Genomic DNA, 26,106 nt, shown 5'->3' with positions numbered 1-26,106 from the left:
TATCAAATAAAACACCTTTCAGTAGTGAAATGAATCACGATAAAAAAATTTGAGAAAAACCTGTTGGATTTTTCTGATTTTTGGCTCGATTTCAAACTGATAAGGTGAGCGTGCAGGCTTCGAATAGCTTATTTATGCTTAATTAAAGCCGTGAAAATTTAGTTTTACTTGAGTAAAGTTTGTGAAAATTTTTAGTGCCAATTTTGGAACCAAAAACTTCAAAGTTTAAAAAATTTCTTCCAAAAACATTGAAATTGTTGAAAATTTTTTGACTTTTTTAACGATTTTTTTGTTTTACCGTTATTTTTCTGCAAAACTGCTTTACAAGTGGCCTATTTTACTATGACTGTCGAATTTGCCAAAGGTCTATTTCTCTTTCAGATCTTTTTATCGCACCACGAAGAAAAAACTACACTATTTTGAAAAAAAATTCTTTTTGTGTTTTTAAGACTATGGTCGCAACATTCTGTGCAACTTGCACAGTAACCGGCTATGCTTTTTTAAAAATTTGCTTTACTTTCCTTTTTTTTCTAAGATGAATGCGGTTGGGACATACTGTGATCCTTGCACAGCTACCCGCTATACTTGTTTAATTTGATGTGAGCATGAAATATTAGTTTGAACTTGAATCATTCTGAAGTTTTGCTTCAATCTCACGAAAAATGGAGCTTCATTTAAATTAACTTAAGTCAAATATCTAAAATATACTATACAAATGCCCTGACTATGACAACACACTGATAAGCACCAGTTTGAACTAAACTCAGAAAGGATTAACAAAATATAAAAGGGTGATATTATCTGAGACATAGAGAGCATACTTTTATGCTTCTTCATATGGGGAAGTCGGAATTAGTATATGTCAATATTTGGCAAAGTTCTAGCCTCAGCTAGTTGACAGGTAAGGTTAAGGTTACTTTTCATTTCGCATTTGAAACTCGATTTAAAGTTTGTTCATTTTTGATCATCTTCTGTTTGAGAAATAGAGCCTGACGAACGTGAGTGTGTAGGCTATAAGAGCACCAACTGCTACCATAAGAGCGTAGAAGTATTTGTTCACGTTTTCATAGTCAATTCCCTGAATGTCAAGTCCAGCTTTGCCCTCAACGCTAAAACAAGATCGATTTTTGTGTGTAAATGACTACGTGGATTAGCTACAGTAGTTCGTCCAAATGGAAAAAATAAATAAATTTCTTCCCTATTTTGACTGATCAAGTGTGGTAAACTATTTCGACTCGCTCATCTACCTCAAAACAAAGGTAAATTCAATTTCGTTGATTCTGTAATTAGTCGTTGACTAAGTCATTTCTAAGGACAACTACAAGTTGAGCTGTTAAAGCCCGTATAATGGCCCCGATATAGTTGTAAATGCGATTTGTACTTCTATATCAAATAAACCTTAACCTTTATAGTGTCAATGATACCAGAGGGCGGTGGGGGGGTTGTTAGGAAGAGATCCGATTACCATATGTCGAGCTGCTGTGAGAACAATTTATCGGCTGTTTCTGGGGTGCTCAAGAACTTCATGATGGCACGTGAGATGGAGTCTCCTTCGTTTTCATCCGATATGGTGGCTTGGGAGAGGGCCATTTCCATGCCAGGACAGGCTGCGTTGATTGATGTCTGGCCACAGAACTCAAGGCCAAGAAACTCGTTCACAGAAAGACCCTGCAGACAATCATGCAAGATGACTTGGTTAACAAAAATAAATCTGTTTAATTTCAGAGGAAAACGAGCATGACTGAAACCTTTTTGATAGAAAAGCCCAGACATGATTAATGGTTGTTTTTGTTTCGATGAGAATTATGAAAAATCAAACCATTTCTGGGCCTAAAGGTGAAAACTAATTTTCACGCCATTTCCTTTTTGTTAATCGATAGCGAGATTGGAGCTCTCCTTGAAAATTTCTAAGACTTTTTCTGAAACAATAAACACCACAATAAAATCCATGAACGATGCCCGCAAACCCATCTATATTTTGCATGTTCATCTATAGAAGCCTGCAATATAATATACCATACAATGATGTACTATACAAAACTATAAAATATAATAAACAATAATATACTATACAAATACTATAAAATATAATACACAATTATATACTCACGGACACTCCATAGTAGACAAGTGAGACATACTTCAGTAGCTCCACCCACTCAGGTAGAGTCTTCAAGTTGATGATGAGACCAGCGAAGACCTGAACAAAACCAAGTGCTCACAATTTCTACTAATCACATGCACACGAAACTATCTCAATGTTCCGACTACAGTGGTCTCATAAAAAATCAAAATTAAACTTAAAATTAAAAATAATTTGTGTCAATTTTTGAGAGAAAGCGGTGAGAAAAAACTGAAGAATTCAAAATATACAGTCATTGTGAACCAGGAGAAAAATATCCATCAAACAGTTGGGAAAAAGTTAGTGAATGGAAGGAAACTGAAAAAATATGACAGATTTTTTTTTCACTTAAAATGAGTTTCCTTGCAAATAAATTGCCTTAATGTGGTCTGAATTTCCACAATTTTTCATGATTGACGCACTCAATTGATATAACTTAATTTACTTCAATTTGCGAAAACTAACTAACTCAATTTGCAAAATTTTTATTCACTGAGAATAAGTCTATAAAGTGGACTTCCACTATTTCCGCCATTTCCAATTTTCCGATTTGCCTTCAATTTAAATTGCCTGGAATTAATTTTCCATTTGATTCAATGAAAAGATTAATTTGCCTTTCATTTGAAAACTTGAAAAAATCAAAGTGCAAAAAAAAATGAGCGGGCACAAAAAAGTAACAAAAAATCGCACAAGCTATATAAGTGAAAGTTCATTCCGTGCATTCGCACTCAAAACGTCGTCTCGCTGGGAAAGTGAGCTGGGGTCTGCAGATTGAGCGGATCAGGGATCAGTTGAATCCTAGAATCTACTTAACAATTTAACAATTGCCCCCTTCAAGAAAGGGAGGGGGGCAATTGTTAACTAAATTAAGTTAGTCGAATTTCCGACGAATCAGAATGCAGCAAAATGCGAATTTTACATACAACGCTCTAGTGCTAATTTAATTCTTTTATTTGTAGCGGTGGCAATTTTTTAGTAGATACCAAAGGTAGGGCGATTGTTAAGTAGGGGTGGCAAGTTGTAGGGGTGGCAATTTATACAATATGCAGTAGATACAATATGCAAAAGTAGGGCGATGTTTAAGAAGATTCAAATGCTGTTTGGGTGAAAGGTGTCTTCTTTTACCATCATGACGACGAACACGAGCATGACTGCGATGTGTGAGATGTAGAATGTCTTGAGTATGGAGGTGGTAAGATAGGCCACTCCGCATCCACTCACAGCCAACAGAATCAACATCAGCAGGAAGAAGAACATAGAGTCCACGTCCGACCGAAGACCTGCAAAGGAAGCCACCTTTTGAATCACAATAATAATTTCTATGTTCAAACCGGAAACTTATAACCAATCATTGTATGAAACTGTACATCTACAATTTAGTTCGGCTTGGGGCGAAACCAAAAAAGCATTAGGCAGTATAATAAATAACAAAATTTTCAAATCTTCTAAATCTACTTGTTTTGATATCCGCTGAAAATTTAGTTTAGAGACTTCTTCAGCAACAGGAAGAATAAATTACACGAAGTCAAATTCTGCCCGAAAAATTAGAAGGCGATGAGCTCGCAAATTTGATCTCTCTCAAATGTAATCCCCCAGCCGTTTATAGCTTCCAGTCAGAATTGCAGATGCACCCCTGCATGTAGTAGTTACTCGGAACAAGATAAGAACCTGATGCTGTTCAAGGTCAATTTTGGCTCTTACCGACGCTGTAGGTGAGGGTGACGCCCATGATGACTGCCGGCACCACTCTCAAGGTCAGCAGGTCAAACAGAGTGTTGGACAGAAAGTAGGGCAACATGTAGAAGAACCCATTTGCATACTCGTGACTAAAAACACACACACAAATATACGCGCATAAAATACAAATAATTTTTTTTGTTTTACGAAAAACTAAAAAACTATAAATAGGAGGAGGGGTAGGATTTTCTCGGGGAGGGCGGATTTTCAAAATTTCATCGACCTTTTTTATAGGTCGACCAAATTGATTTTACGAGCTGTCACAAATCACTAAAGACCCTATTTTGACCAAATCTCTGCACCGCAGGCGAAATTTTGAAAAAAAAACAGGCCAAAAAGGGTGTTTAAGGCACTTTTTGAACAAGTGTGACCAAAAAAATTGCGTTTTTCGGTGCGTGCTTCCCCCTCAAAATTAGTATATATTGGCGCCAAAGGCGTCTTTAGAAAAAATTTAGGGTCAGTCAGCCAAAAATCGAGATCTCAAAATAGTACATAGGGGATTCTTTGGGTCGAATCCCCCCTCCTCCTAAATCCGCTGGTGAATAGAACTAATTATCCACGCTAGAAGGGATTAACTTGGATATCTTAGCAATGAACACGATTTTTAACACAAAATTTTTGAAAAATATAAATAAGAGTTTATAAATTTTGACTGTTTTTCTTATAATAAAAGGAGAATTTATGTGAAACTGACAAGAATAGTTTCTGTTGACTGATGAAGAGTTCGATGTGTGCTAGATTCATCATCATGAGGGAGAGGGAGAGGAAGAAGAAGAGACCGTGTCTGTTCTGGAAGCCCCTGTCAGGACTCAATTCACTCTGCCAGTACAAGGCACCGAACAGCACTGACAACATGGTCGCTATAATCACCTAGATAACACACCATTAAGTCATTGTTAAAAGGATCATTTAATAGAAATTCATTGAAACTAAAAATCATAGCCAGCAAACAGAAGGAAAAGTTTTAGCGAGCTTTAGAAACCAAGACAAAAATTTGAAATTGACACGGTTTTCAAAATTTTATAATTTTTTCTCGAGTAAATCGAATAACCTCAAAAAAATGAAACTTTTCTCTTTTTTTTAAAGATTTTTTGTTATCTCACCTGACCAAAAAGACACTCTGGGTTTCTGTAAAGTTGTCTCACGTCTCTTGCGAACAGAGTCTTCATCTGAAACAAGAATAGCCTGTTGATGCGAAAGTAGGGTTCCCATAACGCTGATTGCTGCAAGGGATTTCAAAAATGAGACAAAAACCTAAAAAAAGAGAAAAATTTCATCAATTTTTCTGCTGTTGGTTTAATAAAAGGAGGTGAAATTATTTGTAATAAAAAATAGATATCAGCAGCTACAATAGTGTAGAAATTACAGATATATGAGAATAAAGCCTCATGAGAGCCAGTTCCCCGTCTAATTTAGTCTGACAAACGGAAAAACTCGCGTCGGTTTTTCTCGACACAGCAAGCATTTTTGAAATTTGGAAGTCGAATCAAAACTTTGAAAAAAAATCTGTACTATTGTTTCTTCTCACTCTGTCGAGAGTGGTTGGGATTTCTTTTTTTTTTTGCTTTCCAGTTCTTGAATTAGAGATCTAAACACAGTTTTCATTAAGTTCAGAGGTCAAAGATTTAAATCCAATAAAATACTGATCGAATATATGAAAATTAAGGTAAGCAATCAGAAAAAATTTTTTAAACCTAAAGAGCCCTAACAGACATTAGGGATCTTGTTAACCAAATCCACCCTATTGCAAAAAAAAAATTCTTACAAAGAACAAAAACGCCTTCCCCCTCAGGGATTCGACCCCTTGCCAACCCAAAGGTCCCCCTTTGATACTTTTCAAGAAATCCATTTTTGGCCGACCCACGCTAAAATTTTTCTAAAGGCGCTTTTGGCGCCAATATATACTAACTTTGAGGGGGAGCGCGCGCCAAAAAAAAACGCGATTTTTTTGTCAAAATTTTCCAAAAAGTGGCCAAAAACGGCTTTTTCGACCTGTTTTTTCAAAAAATTGCCTGCGGCGCAAAAAATTTGGCCAAAACACAAAACAGCGTCTTTTTAGTTCTTTAGAAGAGCTCGGAAAATCAATTTGGTTGACCTAAAAAAAAAGGTCGTCAAAATTTTCGAAAATTTTTGAAAATTAGCCCCCCCCCTCGAGAAAACCCTAGATCCGCCCCTGATTTTGAATAAATAAAAGATTTTAGAAGTAATCTGAAGAAATAAGACCGGTCATTTGACGAAAAAGGTCTTTGCTTTTTTCTAACTCTCAGTCAAGCTTGGAAAATTAATCAACCTGCAATTTTGACAACAATTTAAAACAAAAACATGAAAATCCCCCTCCTTGCTCGAGAGTTCTTAGATACACCCAGGCGCGGATCTAGGAATTTCTCGAGGGGGGGGGTTTCAAAAAAAATGATCGACCTTTTTTTTTGGTCGACTAAATTGATTTTCTGAGCTCTCCCAAATCACTATAAAGACACTAATTTGACCAAATTTTCTGCGCCGCAGGCAACTTTTTGAAAAAAGGCCAAAAAAGGCGCGTGCTCCCCCCTTGGCGCGCCCCGTTTTTTGAAAAAAGGTCAAAAAAAGGCGCGGGATCGCGTTTTTTCGGGGCGCGCTCCCCCCTCAAAATTAGTATAGATTGGCGCCGTCAGCAAATATGGATATCTCAAAATAATACAAAAGGGGACCCTTTGGGTCGGCAGGGGGTCGAATCCCTGAGGAGGGGGCGTCCCCCCTCTAAATCCGCAACTGGATACAGTTCTGCATGGAACAGTGTGAGTACCTGAGTGGAGAATGGTTGGTAGCTCCTGCTCGCTTCGATCTTCTCGCAGTGGAAAGTGCTCTCAATCCTCTTCCTCATATCCCCCATCTCGTCACTGGAGTGGAACAGACGGGCCAGAGTGTGCTTGCCAACTGATGGTGAAGACGATTTGGAACCACTCTTGTCTGTGTCTATTTTAGACAAAAAAGAACCATCAAAAAATTTAACATTATTTCACGCAAGCCAAAAGCATTATTTAACTTATTTTGAAACTTGAGACGTGCAGGTTTTGAAACTTTCGTACAGATAACATCTGATTAAATTCAAATTGACTGATTGTTTTCAAAAATTTAACAAAATGATGAAAAACAATTGATGAAAATTTCACAACATAAACATACTATATTTGGAGAGCTGGTTTGTCATTTTGTGGGTTCCATTCGGCACTGTAATCACTGCAGTCGTGTCGTCATAATTAACCGACATATTACTGCCCCCATTTGCCACTTTATTCTCCACCATTTGGGGGTGCACGTCATTGCTCTGACACAAGCTGGAAAAAGTCACGTGATCATTGCTGCCTGTGGATCCTGACCCAGCCTCGTGGGCGTAGCTCTGGACTAGATCCAGGAAAAAGTCGCAGGGGTTCTCGGCCACTTCGCAGAAGTAGTCTAAAACACACTGCAGTTTCATGATACAATAAAATTAGCACAAAATGTTTTGACATTGCTTTTTATTGCTATTGGTTCGTTTTTACCTGTTTTTACAAACTTTGAGTTTTGTTCTGCTTTTGTTAACCGTTATTTGATTTCCAGAAAACTAAATTAAAACGGCGACACACCAAACACTTCGAAAAGCATTTGACACTTAGGCGGTATAGGTGATAAAAATTTTCATATATTTTTCAGGAAAGAATGGTAAATACATTGCAGCAAAGTTCCAGTGTAAAAAATACAGAACTAAAAATGAGCAAAAAGATCATAATCAAAGGCACAATAGCAATTCTGCGTAAAAAGTAGAAGGATCTTTCCCACGCGGAAAAATTGTCTTATCACATGTGATACATATTAGTTCTATTAGCCCTACGAAGTTTTGTACGCTCTTTGAAAAAATGTTGCATACCTCGTTGTTCGAAGTAACTCTTAGCATTCTTAGCCAGTCCGTGGTACGCTAATCGACCGTCAACAGTCAACAAGGTCAAATTATCCAACTTCTTGAAAATAGAGTATCTCGGCTGATGCAAAGACATGATTATAGTCCGTCCATTCTCATTGGCTACTTTAGTCAGGCAATTCACAATCTCATTGGCTGAAAAACTGTCCAATCCGGTGGTCGGTTCGTCCAAAAGTAGAATCTGCGGCTCTAGTAAGAGCTCCATAGCAATGCAAGTTCGCTTCTTCTCACCAGTAGAAATTCCACGAATCAGGAAATTTCCCACCTGAAAATTGAACTCATAACCAACCAAACTTTATTATAATTAACAAGCAGTGTGAATTTTGAACTATTTTTGATCACATAATTTGTCTTTGATGTGTAAATAATTTAGTGTACAAAATCTTTTCAGTCGTTGGATGATTTTCATTTACTGATAATATTCAATTAATAAATTGGAGCAGATTTGTATCAAAAATTATGTCTGTGGTGCTTCTTACCCCTCGGATCTGCCAACACGTAAAAAACATTGAAACCCAACTAAGCGAGAACACTTGAACACAAATGAAACTAGGAAAACACTATACAAATTAAAATGAAGAAACTGCTTTGATTTGAGAACTTATTAGATAATTGCTCCAAATCTCACCATCGACACAGAAATTTCAGAGACATTGACTCCGGAACCCGCAAAAAAAGTACGAAAATAGAGGAACTAGATATCGTAATTGCTGTTGCTTTTAAGTACCCTACGAAAGCAAGTGACAACTGAAAACTACATTGTAAATTGTCTATTTCAGAATACGTGGATAATTAACGCGCTATATTTAAAAACAAAAAATATAGACATCATACAGTTGGAGAAGTGTCAATGAACTGAAGAAACCAAAAAAATGAAATATAGATTTTTTTTGGATTTCAATAAAAATAAATCATTTTAATTCTTAACACAGAGGCGAAGCTAGCGAGATTACGACAAAAATCAGCTCTATAAAGCGCAATAAAAGTAGATAAAAGAATCGAATTAGTAAAAATTCTGCTAGTTCTGAGATTCGATATCTCCGACCTATTGCGACCTAGAGGTTATAAGTCTCACGCGCTAACCACTCAGCCACGGACGCTTAAGCACTCACAAACAGTAGCCTGAAATAAAACAGAGAACAGATGCTATGAAATTTCCAATAATACAGATCGCGATTATAGTAAAAGTGCTACCAAATAAAGAACACTTTGTCACCAAATAATGAACAATTTTATTTGCAAGTTAGGTTAGAAGAAAAGAATGTTGGTACTAATACACTAACGCTGGCAAGCTCGCTAGTTTAATAATCTGTTAGATTGCCTTTATTTCGGCAAAACCAACCCAATGTTGGAACACTCAATCGTCATGCAATTTTTCTGTTCCGCTGGGACATCTAAAACTAAAATACTTTTTTGAAACTTAAGTCAATTGCATTTTTTCTACGTCATTTGCCATTTGTTATTGAAAAGAGTCATTTGCTTTTTGTTTAACACATGAAATCGACCAATATTTAAAAAAAAAACACAAATAAACTCATTAAAAAACTAAATTTGAGCGTAAACAAGCTTTCTATTTTTTCCTCAAAAAAACTAACAAAAATACGACACAAATAAATGTTTTCAAATCAATCATGAGAAATTAAAATATACTTAAAAACGTCAAGCGCTTAGAAAAAAGTTGAAGTAAGCGGACTAAATTGTTTTGCGGGGTCCGATAAATAACACGACAGCTGATAAGATGACAACCACTTTTGGCGGGATTTTAAGACAACGCTACACACAAATTCTCAAATTGAATTTCTGAGAAATATGCTTAGCTTAAATAGGAACAGTTTAACTTACATGTTTTATTTCTCATTTGTCGTCTTAATGCCATGACGTTTTCATTTCATGTCGTCTTAATGTCTTGTCGTCTTATTTACCTAACACCTCTTCGAGCACATTGATCTATTAGATTAAAAACAATGTGGTACTGAGAAATAGCACACGATTCTGTAGAAGCGCCTTCGTCAACACTTACGACGAGCTTCAGAGTTCGCCGCATTTTTCGATAGCTCCGTTTATAAAAAAAATCGAGTTTTTTTTTATCTAAAGTGACATTCTTGTCTTGAGTGAGGATAAGCAAAGCATGTCAATGGGTTCCTCGAATTTTATGGCCGGCAAAAAAAAACTTCTGAGCGTATGTTGAAATTAGGCTTGGACTAATTTTCTAGCAATTTGCATCAGGTTTCGTTTTCGTACTATGATAATCAGGAACACCCATAAAAAGTCATTTATCAAAAACATGTAGTATGCTAAATGCCTCCAGAGTGAAAACCCGAGATTTAAATCACGACCATTGCGAACCAAAAATTCGAATCTTTCCGCGACACAAATGGGATGTCGCAAAATCTGCCGACAAAAATCTGTCCGGTTTTGAGCGACCTAATAACTGTATGTCGCGAGGCATCTGAATATGTCTCGACAATGCATTAAACACCAATTTGAACATGGGTCTGAAGTCTTCAAGCCTTTCGGAAAACTGCAAATTGCATGGAAAAGCAAAGAAAGAAAAAAATAAGCTGTAATCATTCAAGAAAAATGTTGATATACACATGCAGTATTGGAGGCGCTTTTATTCAACGGATACAGTGCTGATTTAAATTATCCGGGCGAAACCCACAAGACCTGAAATTGAAAACGAGTTTTTCTCAAATGGTGTTGACTTTAGGTGAAAACAATGAAAAGAAAACATGGTTGGAGTATTAGCAGAATTAATATGGTGCACGTTACTCTGTGAAATTCGAGCCCAACCTTTTAGAAAAAAAACTAATAGTTTTTGACTTTTTAATCAATCAAAAATTACGCCAAAACTAACAAGTCAAATACTGACAAAATTTATATCAAAAGAAGCCCCTAACGCAGTACACAAAAGTTTGCAAAAAGTATACTCTCCAAAAATGTTATAAATTTAATATATTTGCTAGTTTGAAAGTAAAAAAGTCCTTTTAGTCTATAAAACACTAACTTGTTTAAAAACAACGTATAAACGTTTTGTACACTTTTTTTTATGAGTATTACCTCCTTCAACTATTTTTTGCAGTAGTTAACTCAGTAACTTTGGCGTAATTTTTAATTGACTAATTTAATCAAAAACAATCAACATCTCTGGCCTGATTTTTGATAAACAAATTACACCATACTAATTCTGCAATTTTTGTTTTCATTGTTTTTCACCGGAAGTCAACTCAATTTGTTAAAAACGCTTTTTATGCATATGGTCCGGAGATATAGAATCTGCACTGTATTAACTCTACGTGACATTTAAAACCGAAATATGACTGTCCACAAAATTTTGACACAGGGAAGAAACTGCGCTTTGCAAACACTAGCGAGAACACGACAAAAAAGCATCTCTCTGAATAGAAATAAAAAAAAAGTAGAAATAAGCCTGGAATAAAAAGAATAAGTAAAGTAATTGAGCAACGCGACAGAATTGAACCTGAGACCTAACGTCTCGGCCACGGACACTTAATAATAGGCAAAACATTAGCAACGGATAAAGCAGACAATATATGCTATGAAATTTCAGAAAAGTTATTATAGCAAAAGTGCCACCCAATGAGCACTTTTTTTGTTAGGTTAGGAAAAATAAAGTAGATACTGATACACTCCGCTCGCAATCTCGCAAGTATAATCAGAGAAACTTGACACAGATAAATGCGACACGCCCTTCAAACAGTGAATTCTTTTCATTGTACAATATTATCTGCGTAAAACAAAACACTCTCGAGTTATTTCTTCATTTTTCTATTCTTCCACTTAATTGTTTTAAAAGTTGCAACATCAAAATCCAAAGTAAGCGTTGACCATTTTACACCCATATATAAAAAGCATTTTTATTTTCGAGTTAGGTAGGAAAAAAAGTTGCATCGTTCTATTACACTACGTTTAGCTTCTGTAATTGTAAATATGTCCTAAATGGTATAAGTTTAGTTGTATGTACCAGAGTGTCGTGACACCTCTCCAGGTGGAGTAGTTCGATCATGCGGTCCACAGCAGCCAGCTTCTCCACTGAACTCTTGCCCACCATTCGCATATTGGCACTGAACATCAAGTTCTCACGAACAGTCAAAAACTCAGACAGATTGTCGTCCTACAAAAGAAGAAAAAACTAAATATATTTCGTTAATTACAAAGAAACAACTCGTTTAACTTTAACTAACTACCCTCCAGATTAATTTTCTGGCTGCTGAACAGTATAAAAACCATTTCAGTAGGCCTCAAAAAATTCGCCCAGGAGCAAATAAGATTTCATTTAGTTTAAATTAATATATTGATATTTGCTGAGGAATAATCAGACCGACTATTTTACAGTTATATTAATTATTATCATAGGAGTTTAGGTAGGATTAAAATGATAAAGCTTGTTTTTGGGGTTTCACTTTACGTGATCCAACGTTCACTTGTTGTTCCGATCGCGAAGTGGGAAGACAGATTGCTCCGCGGTCAAATTAATGTTCCGATGTCAGAGTGGTAAAAATTACCGCTCCGAAGTTAATTTATTATTTCGATTGCAGAATGTGGAAAAAGGCTGCTTCAAAATTAATTTATTGTTACGATTGCGAAGTAGGAAGACAGACTGCTCCGAAGTCAAAATATTGTTCCGGTCGCCGAGTGGGAAGAACTACTGCTGCGAAATTATTTTATTGTTCCGATCGCGGAGTGAGAAGATCTAATGATCCGAAGTCAATTTATTGTTCCGATCGCGAAGTGGGAAGACAGATTGCTCCGCGGTCAAAATAATGTTCCGATATCAGAGTGGTAAGAATTACCGCTCCGAAGTTAATTTATTATTCCGATCCCAGAATGTGAAAAAAAGACTGATTCGAAATAATTTTATTGTTACGATTGCAAAGTAGGAAGACAGACTGCTCCGAAGTCAAAATTTTGTTACGGTGGCCGAGTGGGAAGAATTACTGCTCCGAAACTATTTTATTGTTCCGAGCGCGGAGTGAGAAAATCTAATGATCCGAAGTCAGTTTATTGTTCCGATCGCGAAGTGGGAAGACAGATTGCTCCGCAGTCAAATTAAGGTTCCGATGTCAGAGTGGTGAAAATTACCGCTCCGAAGTTAATTTATTATTCCGATCCCAGAATGTGAAAAAAAAGACTGATTCGAAATTAATTTATTGTTACGATTGCGAAGAGGGAGACAGACTGCTCCGAAGTCAAAATTTTGTTCCGGTCGCCGAGTGAGAAGAATTACTGCTCCGAAACTATTTTATTGTTCCGAGCGCGGAGTGAGAAGATCTAATGAGCCGATGTCAATTGTTCTTCCGATCGAGAATTGGGAAAACAGATTGTTCCGATATCAAAGTAATGTTCCGATATCAGAGTGGTAAGAATTACCTCTCCGAAGTTAACTTCTTATTTCGATCGCAGAATGTGAAAAACGACTGCTTCGAAATTAATTTATTGTTACGATCGCGAAGTAGAAACACAGACTGCTCCGAAGTCAAAAAAATTGTTCCGGTCGCCGAAAGGGAAGAATTATTGCTCCGAAATTATATTATTGTTCCAATCGCAGAGTGAGAAGATCTAATGATCCGAAGTCAATTTATTGTTCCGATCGCGAAGTGGGAAAACAGATTGCTACGAGGTCAAATTAATGTTCCGATGTCAGACTGGTAAGAATTACCTCTCCGAAGTTAATTTATTGTTTCGTTCGCAGAATGTAAAAAAAAGACTGCTTCGAAATTAATTTATTGTTACGATTGCGAACTAGGAAGACAGACTGCTCCGAAGTCAAAATTTTGTTCCGATCGCCGAGTGGGAAGAATTACTGCTCCGAAACGATTTTATTGTTCCGAGAGTGGCGTGAGAAAATCTAATGATCCGAAGTCAATTTATTATTCCGATCGCGAAATGGGAAGACAGATTGCTCCGCAGTCAAATTAAGGTTCCGATGTCAGAGTGGTAAAAATTACAGCTCCGAAGTTAGTTTCTTGTTTCGATCGCAGAATGTGAAAAACGACTGCTTCGAAATTAATTTATTGTTACGATCGCGAAGTAGGAACATAGACTGCTCCGAAGTCAAAATCTTGTTCCGGTCGCCGAAAGGGAAGAATTGCTGCTGCAAAACTTTTTTATTGTTCCGATCGCGGAGTGAGAAGATCTAATGATCCGAAGTCAATTTATTGTTCCGATCGCGAAGTGGGAAGACAAATTGCTCCGAGATAAAATTAATGTTCCGATGTCAGAATGGTAAGAATTACCTCTCCGAAGTTAATTTATTGTTTCGTTCGCAGAATGTGAAAAAAGGCTGCTTCGAAATTAATTTTTCTTACGATCGGCAAGTAGGAAGACAGACTGCTCCGAAGTCAAAATATTGTTCCGGTCGCCGAGTGGGAAAGAATTACTGCTCCAAAACTATTTTATTGTTCCGATCGCGGAGTGAGAAGATCTAAAGATCCGAAGTCAAATTTTTGTTCCGATCGCGAAGTGGGAAGACAGATTGCTACGAGGTAAAATTAATATTCCGATGTCAGAGTGGTAAGAATTAACTCTCCAAGTTGATTTATTATTTCGACTGCTGAGGTCAAAATATTGTTCCAGCCGCCGAGTGGGAAGAATTGAAACTCCGAAACTGTTTTATTGTACCGATCGCGGAGTGAGAGGATCCAATGATCAGAAGGCAATGTATGGTTCCGATGGCGGAGTGGGTAGAAGAACTGCTCCGAACCTAATTTATTGTTCCAATCGAGTTGGAAAAAATAATGCTCAAAGTAATTTTTTTGAGTCGATGGCGGAGTGGGAAGAAATACTGCTCTGATGTCAATTAATTGTTCCGATAGTGGATTGGGAAGAAATACTGCTCCGAAATCAATTCATAGTTCTCACCGGGGAGTGGGAAAATTACTGCTCCGAAATTATTTCTTGTTGCAATCGCGGAGTCGGAAAAAATACTGCTCCAAAGTCAATTTCTATTCCAATCGCGGAGTGGGGAAAAATTATTGCTTCAAAGTCATTTTATTGTTCCGGTCTCGGAGTGGAAAAAAACGCTCCAAAGTCAATTTTGTATTCGATCGCTGAGAGAGAAAAACAATTCTTCGAAATTAATTTATTGTTCTGATCGCGAAGTGGGAAAACGAATGAGAGGTCAATTTTCGTTCCAATTGCAGAGTGGGAAGAAATACTGCTGCGAAGTTATTTCATTGTTTCGATCGCGGAGTGAGAAGAATTATTGCTCCGAAGTCAGCTTATTGTTGCGAATGCGTAGTGAGAAGAAATACTGCTCCAAAGTCAATTTTGTATTCGAGCGCGGAGTAAGAAAAAATTGCTTCGAAATTAAATAATTGTTCCGATCGCGAAGTGGGAAAACAGACTGCTCCGAAGTCAAATTTTTCTTGCGGTCGCGGATTGGGAAAAATATTGCATCGAAGTTATTTCTTTGTTTTGATCGCGAAGTGGGAAGAAATACTGCTACAAGTTAAATTACTGTTCTGATTGTGGAGTGAGAAGCAAAAAATGCTCCGAAGTCAATTTTGTATTCGATCGCTGAGAGAGAAAAACAATTCTTCGAAATTAGTTTATTGTTCTGATCGCGAAGTGTGAAAACGAATGAGAGGTAAATTTTCGTGTTCCAATTGCAGAGTGGGAAGAAATACTGCTGCGAAGTTATTTCCTTGTTTCGATCGCGGAGTGAGAAGAATTATTGCTCCGAAGCCAGCTTATTGTTGCGAATGCGTAGTGAGAAGAAATACTGCTCCAAAGTCAATTTTGTATTCGATCGCGGAGTAAGAAAAAATTGCTTCGAAATTAAATAATTGTTCCGATCGCGAAGTGGGAAAACCGACTGCTCCGAAGTCAAATTTTTCTTGCGGTCGCGGATTGGGAAAAATATTGCATCGAAGTTATTTCTTTGTTTTGATCGCGAAGTGGGAAGAAATACTGCTACAAGTTAAATTACTGCTCTGATTGTGGAGTGAGAAGCAAAAAATGCTTCGAAGTCAATTTGTTGTTGCGGAGTGGAAAAGAAAGCGCACCAAAATCATTTTGTGTTCAATCGAGGAGTGGGAAAAACAATGCTTCGAAATTAATTTATTGTTCCGATCGCGAAGTGGGAAGACAGACTGCTTCGAGGTCAATTTATTGTTCCAACTGCAGAGTGGGAAGAAATACTGCTGCGAAATTAATTTATTGTTCCGATCTCGGAGTGAAAAGAAATATTGCTCCGAAGTCAGCTTATTGTTGCGAATGCGTAGTGAGAAGAAATACTGTTCCAAAGTCAAATAAATTACTGTTCCGGTTGCGGAGTGGGAAAAAGCGCACCGAAAACAATTTTGTCTTCGATCGCGGAATGGGAAAAAATTGCTTCGAAATTAGTTTAGTCTTCCGATCGCGAAATGGGAAATAATACTGCTCCGAAGTCAATTTATTGCTCCAATTGTGTTGCGGGAATAACTTTTCAGGTCAGGACGTGTTTTTTACACAAATTCAGATTCCACAGAAAGAGTTTTCACAATAACGAGAGATATGGCATACCGAAGGTCTGTCAGTCATGATTCGAGCTGCAATGACTTATTTAGAAGCAAATTTTTTCATTGTCTACAACCAGTATCAACGAGACGTTTTCTTTCTGATTTTCAGCATACTAAAGCGTCAAAAACCAATGCCAAAAATACTTTGTAGCGTTTGATATTCAACTTTGCGGAAACAAATTCTTTGAAATTCAACTTGTGGACAATCTTATAGAAAAAGCAAGCGTCGCCTCGCATTCAGAATTGGACGGCGTGTAAGCGTGATTACTTAAGTAAGACACGTGGTTACGTGGATGTGATTACTTAAGTAATACACGTGGTTACGTGGACGTGATTACTTAAGTAAGACACGTGGTTACGTGGATGTTGGACGTGATTAATTGAGTATGGCTTCCCACCCACCTGTGGCACGTATGCTGATATGGCTCTGAAGGTGTTGGGAGGGATGGAGTTTCCATTCACTAGAATGTGTCCTGAGAGGTGTTTCTTCTGCATGGGTTTATGACAGGCCATCAAATCCAGAATAGTGGTCTTTCCACACCCAGAGGGACCCAGAATCCCATTCAGACCTGGCTCGAAGTGAAGACTGGAAATGAAAGAACAAGAGATTGCGAGCTAAAATAGCTGGCAATTATGAGATTATACGACTCTTATCCGATAATGAAAGTGCTGCAGTTACAAAGATTTACCTTTTAAAAACACGTACATACGTTTTTGAGGTAGTTTTTTAGGTCGTTACCGTCAAATTCAAGAAATAGAGGGTTACCCAATTATTTGGAAGCTTCGCGCAGGATTTTCAACCGGAAGAAATTTTTCCGTAAACAATCTTAGTTCACTTACGAGAGTTATGTTGCAAAACTTGAAATTATTGCAAATCTTTCAACTTTTTCAGTCGACACGTCTAAATAAAAAATTTCCTGACATTAAAGAGCCCGGAGTAGTTATCTAACTAAAGTGATCACTTTTAACAAAGCCAATCTTGAAACGTTTTGAGAAACAAAGCCAATAATCTTGGAGTTACTTAGTTCACTAGTTAAAAATTTGATCAATTAACTTCAACTTACGAGATGTTATGAAGAATTTGTTTCGATTTGGATCTCCAGTATGCTTTCACTGAATAATTGACATCTACCAAACTAACTGTGAAACAGTTGTCATCAAACTGTTTCATACCATTGCCGGCATTCCTGCCAGCTTCCAAATTGACGTTGTCATAATCCTGTGGTCTTAGTTTCGAATCCAGGCCATTACTTAATATTTTCACCACGTTATTTCTGCTGATTGGCAATTCGTCCTGTTCGTTGTTTTCGTTTGCGATATATGTTTCTAGTTTTTCTGCTTTGCTTGATAATATTTCAGCATTCGGAGTACTTGTAATTTTTTCTTCTTGATTTTCTTCAGTCATTTTTGAAATAACAATCATCCGCCTCAAACAAGCACAGTTTTCTGTCCACTAGTGTGTTATGCGTTGCTATAAACAGAACGGAAAAAATGACAAGATAACGAAAATCCAAGCAAATGATAATGAAAAAATTTGTGGTTCAACCGCAAAAAAGTAACATAGCACTCAATTTGTTGAGCAACAAATAACACCTTTTTTACTTATAATCAAAGTTTTTGCTTTGCAACTTTATTACTTCAAATAGTTGGAATATTTGACACAGGATAGGTATAGTACTGGTTATAAATTGCACGTATAAACAGCACATGCAAGCTAGCACTTTCATTGTACCACGTAGCTATTTTCACGTTACTTTAGTCGGTATAAAATACAGTTGGTTTGTTAAGCTGCGAAGGAATCACAAATTGATTTCCATTGGAGCGTCCGCTACATTAGGAAAAATTAAAGGAACTTAGGGATAGAATTTGATTTCAAACTGGTTCAACGAACCAGCCAGTTCTTTGAAAAGGTTCAAGCAGGCGGGATTTTTAGCTATAGCATATGCGTTCATTTTATAGCACACTGAAAAAAAACGAATGTCAGGTTATAGCTAGTATTTATGACTTGCAGCAGGCTAATTGTTCCGACTTTTATAACGAAAGTAACGGAATATTTGTGCTTGGGGTGGGTTTTTTTTTCCCGACAAATTTCGACTATTTAACTAGCCTTTTTTGACGGCGTTTTTATATCATTCAAAAGGAATTGTTGTCCTGGGCTTAAATTTGAAAAGATATTTCACCTGTGATCATTTTTCGTAAAGTTATGGAGGTTTAAATATGGCCATTTTGGGACAATTAACGCGCGATATATTTCGTGCTATTAACGCGTGAGCGGAGATTTAATCCATCTAAGAAGACGTTCCAATTTGGTTGATGGAAGCTTATTTGCCATAATTTATATGGAACTACGAGCGAAATTTATCATTTTGTACTTTATATGGCGGGTGGGGTGGTAATTTTTCACAAAAAGCTCAAAATAAAAAAAAAATTTAATTAAATTTAATTTTTTCATGTTTCTACTGCTCTATAGACCTAAGAAAGCAGTCGGAACATTCAGGGCTTCGCCCTGATACGAGCAGTCTTGTTTAAAGTTAAGCAGTGTTAGTGTTATTTTGTTTGTTTAGACATTCGATCTTAGTGAAAACTTGCATCTTTATCCCCCACCCAAACTCTATTGAGAAATGAAACTGGATAAAACGGCAATTACGATCGAGCTGAGCACTCAACGCAATTATAATAAGAAAAGCCAAAAACAACTCAGTTTTAACTGTTCATAATGAGAGGTCTTTCTAATCTATTATAAAACAGAACAAAACTGCTCGTATCAGGGCGAAGCCTTGATTTTTCCGACTGCCTTTTAAGGCCTATGAAGCAGTAATAACATCAAAAAATTATATGTAATAAATTGAAACGAATTTTTTTTTGAGATTTGAAATTTTTTGTGACAATCATCCCCCACACGCCATATAAAGTACAAAGGTATAGATTTCGCTCCTAGTAACAAATCAATTATGGCAAACAAGCTTCCTTCAACCAATTTGGAACGATTTCTAAGACGGATTAAATCTCCGCTGACGCGTTAATAGCGCGAAATATATTGCTCGTTAATTGTCCCAAATTGGCCAAATTGCTGTTTTTTAAACCCCCATAACTTTACAAAAAATGATCACAGGTGAAACATCTTTTCAAAATTAAGCTCAAGACAACAATACCTTTTGAATGATATTAAAAAAGTTCCTTCGAAAATGGCTAGTTAAAAAGTCGAAATTTGTCTGAAGAAAAACAACTCACCCCAAGCACAAACATTCCGTTACTTTCGTATCGAAAGTCGGAACAAAAACAATACCAGTCCAAAAACAGTTTAAAAAATCCGAATTAGGAAACTCAACTAACCTGATACGCTGAATGGGAATTGATAGAAAAATAGCTGTCCTGTAAATTAAATTTATTCAGCGTTTTTACAGAACATTTAAAATTTGAATGACAAAAAGGCACCAAAGGTCGAATGCGAGTAAATTTTAGAGCTGATTTTGTGCTTTAAAATTCTACATAGTACACAACGTTTGGTTCAATAAAAACTGAAATTGCGTTTGGTGGCGTTTTAATTTGCACAGGTAAAAGCAAAAACAAACGTAAAGCAATTTGTCCCATGACGTGATAAAAACCAATACATGTAACAAAACAACATTTTTTGCTTAATAAGTTATACGATATACGGTCAAAAATGCACCGAAAATTCTGATTTTTTGTCGCTCTTATGTTATACAAACAAACCGACTTCTAAACAACTTCGCTCACCTTTTTCTTTCAGATCTGCTAATAATTTTTTTAGACATTCGATCTTAGTGAAAACTTGCATCTTTATCCCCCACCCAAACTCTATTGAGAAATGAAACTGGATAAAACGGCAATTACGATCGAGCTGAGCACTCAACGCAATTATAATAAGAAAAGCCAAAAACAACTCAGTTTTAACTGTTCATAATGAGAGGTCTTTCTAATCTATTATAAAACAGAACAAAACTGCTCGTATCAGGGCGAAGCCTTGATTTTTCCGACTGCCTTTTAAGGCCTATGAAGCAGTAATAACATCAAAAAATTATATGTAATAAATTGAAACGAATTTTTTTTTGAGATTTGAAATTTTTTGTGACAATCATCCCCCACACGCCATATAAAGTACAAAGGTATAGATTTCGCTCCTAGTAACAAATCAATTATGGCAAACAAGCTTCCTTCAACCAATTTGGAACGATTTCTAAGACGGATTAAATCTCCGCTGACGCGTTAATAGCGCGAAATATATTGCTCGTTAATTGTCCCAAATTGGCCAAATTGCTGTTTTTTAAACCCCCATAACTTTACAAAAAATGATCACAGGTGAAACATCTTTTCAAAATTAAGCTCAAGACAACAATACCTTTTGAATGATATTAAAAAAGTTCCTTCGAAAATGGCTAGTTAAAAAGTCGAAATTTGTCTGAAGAAAAACAACTCACCCCAAGCACAAACATTCCGTTACTTTCGTATCGAAAGTCGGAACAAAAACAATACCAGTCCAAAAACAGTTTAAAAAATCCGAATTAGGAAACTCAACTAACCTGATACGCTGAATGGGAATTGATAGAAAAATAGCTGTCCTGTAAATTAAATTTATTCAGCGTTTTTACAGAACATTTAAAATTTGAATGACAAAAAGGCACCAAAGGTCGAATGCGAGTAAATTTTAGAGCTGATTTTGTGCTTTAAAATTCTACATAGTACACAACGTTTGGTTCAATAAAAACTGAAATTGCGTTTGGTGGCGTTTTAATTTGCACAGGTAAAAGCAAAAACAAACGTAAAGCAATTTGTCCCATGACGTGATAAAAACCAATACATGTAACAAAACAACATTTTTTGCTTAATAAGTTATACGATATACGGTCAAAAATGCACCGAAAATTCTGATTTTTTGTCGCTCTTATGTTATACAAACAAACCGACTTCTAAACAACTTCGCTCACCTTTTTCTTTCAGATCTGCTAATAATATTTGGTCTCCGAAATCAAAACTGATAACAAAATAATATTGACCAATCACTCAAGATTTATTAAAAAACATCAAATACAATTTTTGAAGCGTTTAATCAGCTTCAAAAAATTTTGAACCATCTATCTACATCAAAAACTCAATGTTAGCCACATCAAAAACTCAATGTAGATTGGTACAAAATGAGGTTTTGATAGCAAAAGTTGTTACACATAAAGCGAATCTGACGACCCAAATTAAACGCAAAAATTGTGAACAACTTTCTAGAATTGATCAAATAAAACACGGTTTCCAATGTCGAGCTAAAAGAGATTAAAACTCCATAGCGATATAGCAAAGACAGATTTGAGTTTGGAAGACATTTGAACGCGTTGCTCTTAATCTAGAAGATCAATCTATCAACCAAACCTGTATAAGATAGGACCATGTCTTGTTAAGCTCTAAATATCTCTGAATTGAAAGTTTTGAGCTCACCTACAAAGACATGCTGTGACCTAAATAACTTTCGAAAGAAAATATTTGGAGCTGAGAACAAACCCTTGCATTTGTACATATGCGAGCTGAACCAAGGTTGGCATCACTGAAGATAGGAAAGTGGATGGCAACAATTGAGATCAAAACATGATCATCTGTCTCAAAAAATTTAAACGAAATTAGAAGAATCAAAAAATTGTTTTAATCATTTTCATTTGTTTTAACTGGTTATAGAACTGTTTTTTCTTTTTTATGTAGAGACGGCGACGCAGACACAAATAAAAAGCAACAAAAAAAGCTCCAAAAACTTTTAAAATGTTATTTAACAGGATAACAAAAACTTTTTTTTACACACATTCTTCACTAATAAAAAGATGTGCTTTTAAGTTGCCTAGAAGAATTCGTTTCTTTATTCGTTTTTAAGGGAATATTCATGCTTGGGGTGATTTGATTTATTCGGGCCAATTTGGGCAAACGAATTAAAAATTTTTAATCATTTTTTCCAAATTAAGATATTGAAACCTGCAATTATTTTTTGCTAAGTAATGGGCTTTGAAAACGGCGAACTTGGCCAATTTTTAAACAAACACATGCGTGCTTATAAGATTATGTCTATGATGCTGAATGCGTTACACGAATTAATTATGTAGGGCAATTTGTCGAAATTGGTTCGAATTGAAACAGGACTGCTTGTATCAGAGCTAAACCATGATTGTTCCGACTGCCTGTTCACTTTAATAAAAAGTTTTAACTTTGATGAATAATTTTAATATGAAAAATATTAAATACGCACCAAAAAGGTTAGAAATTCTTTTTTTTTAAATTTGTATTTCCTAATTTAAACCCCCACACGCTATGTGCAGTACAAAGAGCTCTATTTTCCGCCTGATTACGTATTGATAAAAGCAAATTCCTTGCCTCCGTTTAATTTGGAGCTTGGGATTGAAAAGTAAAAATATATCCCGCGTTATTTATCCCAATTGGAGTTATAGTGGTCCAAGTTGTCCCAATCCCCCATAACTCAAGAACTTAGTTTTCCAGATAAGTTTTTCTAATTTTGAGCCAAAAACGGATATTGAAATTTCTGTGAAGAAAAACCCATTCCGAAAACAAATATTCTGTCACTGAGTACAAACATTACAATGGCTCATCAGCTCGCCTCATGATTTCAGCTCGAAAATAGGAAGCAAGAAGCGAGCAAATTAGTCATATCAATCCCCTATTTGATTACTCAAGCTACTTGCTATTGTCAGTCCAAATGTTGTAGTTTATCATAAAAAAATTTGATTCACAAAACTTTTAAAAAATGAAAAAAAAGCATTTGGAACATTCAATCTTTGGTCTGATATAAAAGCAGTCTAGTATTTTCATTATCAGTTTTTTTTCCATTTTTACGACTAGAATTAAGTTTTGCTCTTGTTTTTTGTGAGACCATCTTGTAGGTTATAGTAGGTAGCGAATAATAGGTTTCCTGTAGTTCAATCGTCCACTTGGAGTCGACTTATTAATTGAGCCACTAGAGTTTAACTTAATGAGCCACTAGATCAATCTGAAAATTCGTATGAAATAAAAAATAAAATCCTCCCATCTGCACCCCCAACTAGTCAAAATCAGGGGCAAGGGTTTTGACTCGATCAAACAAAACTAACTAGACAAAGGAAGTCAATGTCTCCCACCGTGAACTCGTCTACCTTTTCGAGATAGCAGTGGAGCGCATACCGCTACAATCTGCAGTATTCTTTTCGAATGTACGCACCGAAACAACGCCTTCATGACTTGTCGGATAGGGCATTGGCCTTGCTTTCACCCATGATTAACGATACTTCACAGAGCACCATTAGGATACAAGCGGACAAGGTAGCACCTCACCACCTGTGCTAGTGTCTTGGTTTGAGTCGAAGTTTTGCCGATTCAGTTCGGGTCTTGAGACGGTCGGTTCTGATGCGCTGATCAGTTTCACATGGTAATTTGGCATGTACTTAGTCCGACCAAACCACTGACATAGACAAATGTGTTGTTACAGTCTTGTAAGGGCAAACCAAAATGTCTTTTTTAGACCCCCTTGCTGGGCTGCTGGTGGATCTCTGCGATTCTTTCACCACTTTCAACTTCTTGAACAATGCTGTCAACTCCTTGATTATTTTCACCACTATGGGAGGTCTGGACCGAGGCATTTAAATTCTTGAGATCTCTGCTCATCTTTTTCTTGCAATGAAACCTTCTGCCACACTTTTCAAAAGCACATTGAACTGTTTGCAACCTTTTGCCTTTGCTTGAAAATCCCCAAAATCCTTGAACTAAGTTTAGTGCTCGAATTGTGCATTCAGTTGTCCTGGTAACACTTTATTTTGAGCCCATGGTTGTCAAAATCTGCCTTTAGCTACATAATTGGTATACGACGGGCGTTGTTTTGATTTTCTCATTCAATTTCTTGTCGTGCCGGTTTTTTCTAGCCTTAAGCGCAAAAAAAATCTTGCCATCAGTCAGAAACTCAGCGTACTACGACCAGATGGGAATAACGTTTTTTCTTTACCTTCCAGTTTCTGTTATATTTTGTTACCAATCAGACCAATTTTCAGTTAAATGGGAATTAGGTTGATCTCATTTTTCATTTAGAAATGGCATGCAAAAAGAATTATATCAGAACTATTTCATTTTCCGACTAATGCAACTATTGTTGTATGCGCAGATTTACTTTATTCAACGCATCATTTTTCCTGTCAATGAAACTGGGAGGAAATTTGTCTAGGGTGCTTTAGTTTTTCCTATTTTTGTTTTCCATGCAAAATCTAGAACCAAAAACTCATCGGAATAGGTCGAATGATATACCATTTTAACACTCTTTCAGTCCTTACTCGAACCACAAAAAACTATCAAAAAGCTGTCCTAGTGTTGAGAAAACGCGGTTCGCAGTTTTTGAGTTTTAGTGTAATTTCGACCAAGTAAAACGAGCAAGAAGATCTTACAAGACTCAGTGTCATTTGATCACTCATTTGATACTCAGAGAACACTGGTTTTGGAAACTTCACTTGCGTTTCCTTGGCAATAAAAAAAGTTAAAAATCAATAAAATTTTCTACTAAAAGCAAAAAAACTTTTTAACATTTTGATTTTTTATGGCTGTGATTTGTTCGAAGACAACTGTTGAAACTGTTGTCAATCATGCCTAATTTAATAACATTCTACGCGTTTGTTTAGCAACACGCATAAAAAAGACAATTTCGTAAAAATAGAAAAGTTTTTCGAAGTTTTTTTATTCATTGTTGTCGGAACACTGTGCTACTAGCACAACAACCAGAAGTTCTTGTTTTATATTTCATTACTTCACTCAAATAAATACTTGACGATGAAATATCTTAAGAGGCATCAGTCAAATATAGAATAACCTGCAGTTCGTTAAAACAAGTTAAAAGATTATCCGACTACGGTAATCGAAGCATGGACTTCCTATTCACTACTTCTTGTTCTTCCACACTGACGCAGCTTCCTTGTTATCTTCATTCTTTACCAATACCCTTGCTTAAACATGAACACTTCATCTAATAATAAATCCCAGCAACTATTGAACCCATCTTGAGAAAGCGGATAAAACACCTGCTGCTAAAACGCTCGCCAATCCGAAATTGAGCAAAATGTGCCACTTAAATTGTACAAAAGTGAACTATTAGTATGAACCACGATTTTGCTTGTGTACATCAGCAGAGATACATAATAAACTGGCTGAAATTGCAATAACCTTATTTCAAAAGAGTGGGTTGCATAAGGCGTCGCTTGAGTTATCTTACTGGTTGCGACTTTAATTGGAAAAGGTGACCTCGTTAATCTTCATTTGTGTAGGCTATTGTTCAATAACAGTTAAGCACCAGGACGACCAAAAGACACTTCAAAGAAAAAAAATTGATTTTTTATAACACTTTTTTTCCAAAAATTTGATGATGCTCAGCACGTATTTTGGTTAATTCATAAAATATTTTCAAGGAAATCCTTACATTTTATCATTTGTTTGCAGAGGATTCCCACACAAAGTGTGCTTGGCAGCATCAAAATTAACTCAGCAATAACAGAATCCCAATCCAAATTTATGCGTTATGCAATTATGGCTCTTTCTCATGGCCTATCTAAAAACCATATATGGTGCCTGTCGGCAAATGAACCGGTAAATAGTTTCGCCTGATTGAAGCAGAATAACTTCCAGGAATTTTCTTTATAATTTTTTTAGCAACTATTAACGCTGACGAAATTTCTGTGCTACTAGCAGAACAACCGGTTAATAATTAAAAAACAATTGCTATTTTGTAAAGCTAGCATAATTCAAAATGACCTAAAAACCAAATTAACCATTCACCG

General features: G+C 36.3%; 2 protein-coding genes across 5 annotated transcripts in view; both read right to left on the bottom strand.

The window, feature by feature from the left end:
* The window catches only part of LOC134848506 (stomatin-like), a 331,343-nt gene that overhangs the window by 159,334 nt on the left and 145,903 nt on the right, over window positions 1-26,106 (bottom strand). The gene's annotated exons all lie outside the window — the stretch shown is intronic.
* Window positions 659-25,874, bottom strand: LOC134848886 (broad substrate specificity ATP-binding cassette transporter ABCG2-like). 4 transcript variants are annotated; one of them, XM_063866406.1, is made up of 14 exons: window positions 25,749-25,874; window positions 17,380-17,786; window positions 16,718-16,901; window positions 11,779-11,928; window positions 7,743-8,058; window positions 7,022-7,291; window positions 6,642-6,811; window positions 4,963-5,028; window positions 4,554-4,729; window positions 3,824-3,948; window positions 3,248-3,402; window positions 2,111-2,200; window positions 1,466-1,668; window positions 659-1,109 (listed from the first exon to the last, which is right to left on the bottom strand). In XM_063866406.1, the coding sequence occupies exons 2-14, from the start codon at window positions 17,736-17,738 to the stop codon at window positions 965-967; spliced, it is 2,409 nt and encodes an 802-aa protein (XP_063722476.1). In that variant the 5' UTR covers window positions 17,739-17,786; window positions 25,749-25,874; the 3' UTR covers window positions 659-964. The 4 variants fall into 4 exon arrangements, with proteins under 4 accessions (XP_063722476.1, XP_063722475.1, XP_063722477.1 ...); XM_063866405.1 differs by lacking the exon at window positions 25,749-25,874 and adding an exon at window positions 21,262-21,707; XM_063866407.1 differs by lacking the exon at window positions 25,749-25,874 and adding an exon at window positions 20,054-20,074.

The sequence above is a fragment of the Symsagittifera roscoffensis genome, chromosome 6 (genome assembly GCF_963678635.1).
Source record: "Symsagittifera roscoffensis chromosome 6, txSymRosc1.1, whole genome shotgun sequence".
In the NCBI taxonomy this organism is placed as follows: Eukaryota; Metazoa; Xenacoelomorpha; order Acoela; family Convolutidae; genus Symsagittifera; species Symsagittifera roscoffensis.
The sequence above is the reverse complement of the archived record's forward strand: the minus strand, read 5'-3'. Positions and strand labels throughout refer to the sequence as shown.

What these genes read in the sequence shown, in the direction of transcription:
- LOC134848886 (XM_063866406.1), bottom strand. Translation starts at nt 17,738, where the DNA reads ATGATTGTTATTTCAAAAATGACTGAAGAAAATCAAGAAGAAAAAATT. An exon ending in ACCAACCATTCTCCACTCAG is followed by an intron (nt 5,029 to 6,641) that starts GTACTCACACTG and finishes TTCTTGTTTCAG; the next exon opens with ATGAAGACTCTGTTCGCAAG. An exon ending in TTGTCTACTATGGAGTGTCC is followed by an intron (nt 1,669 to 2,110) that starts GTGAGTATATAA and finishes GATTGTCTGCAG; the next exon opens with GGTCTTTCTGTGAACGAGTT.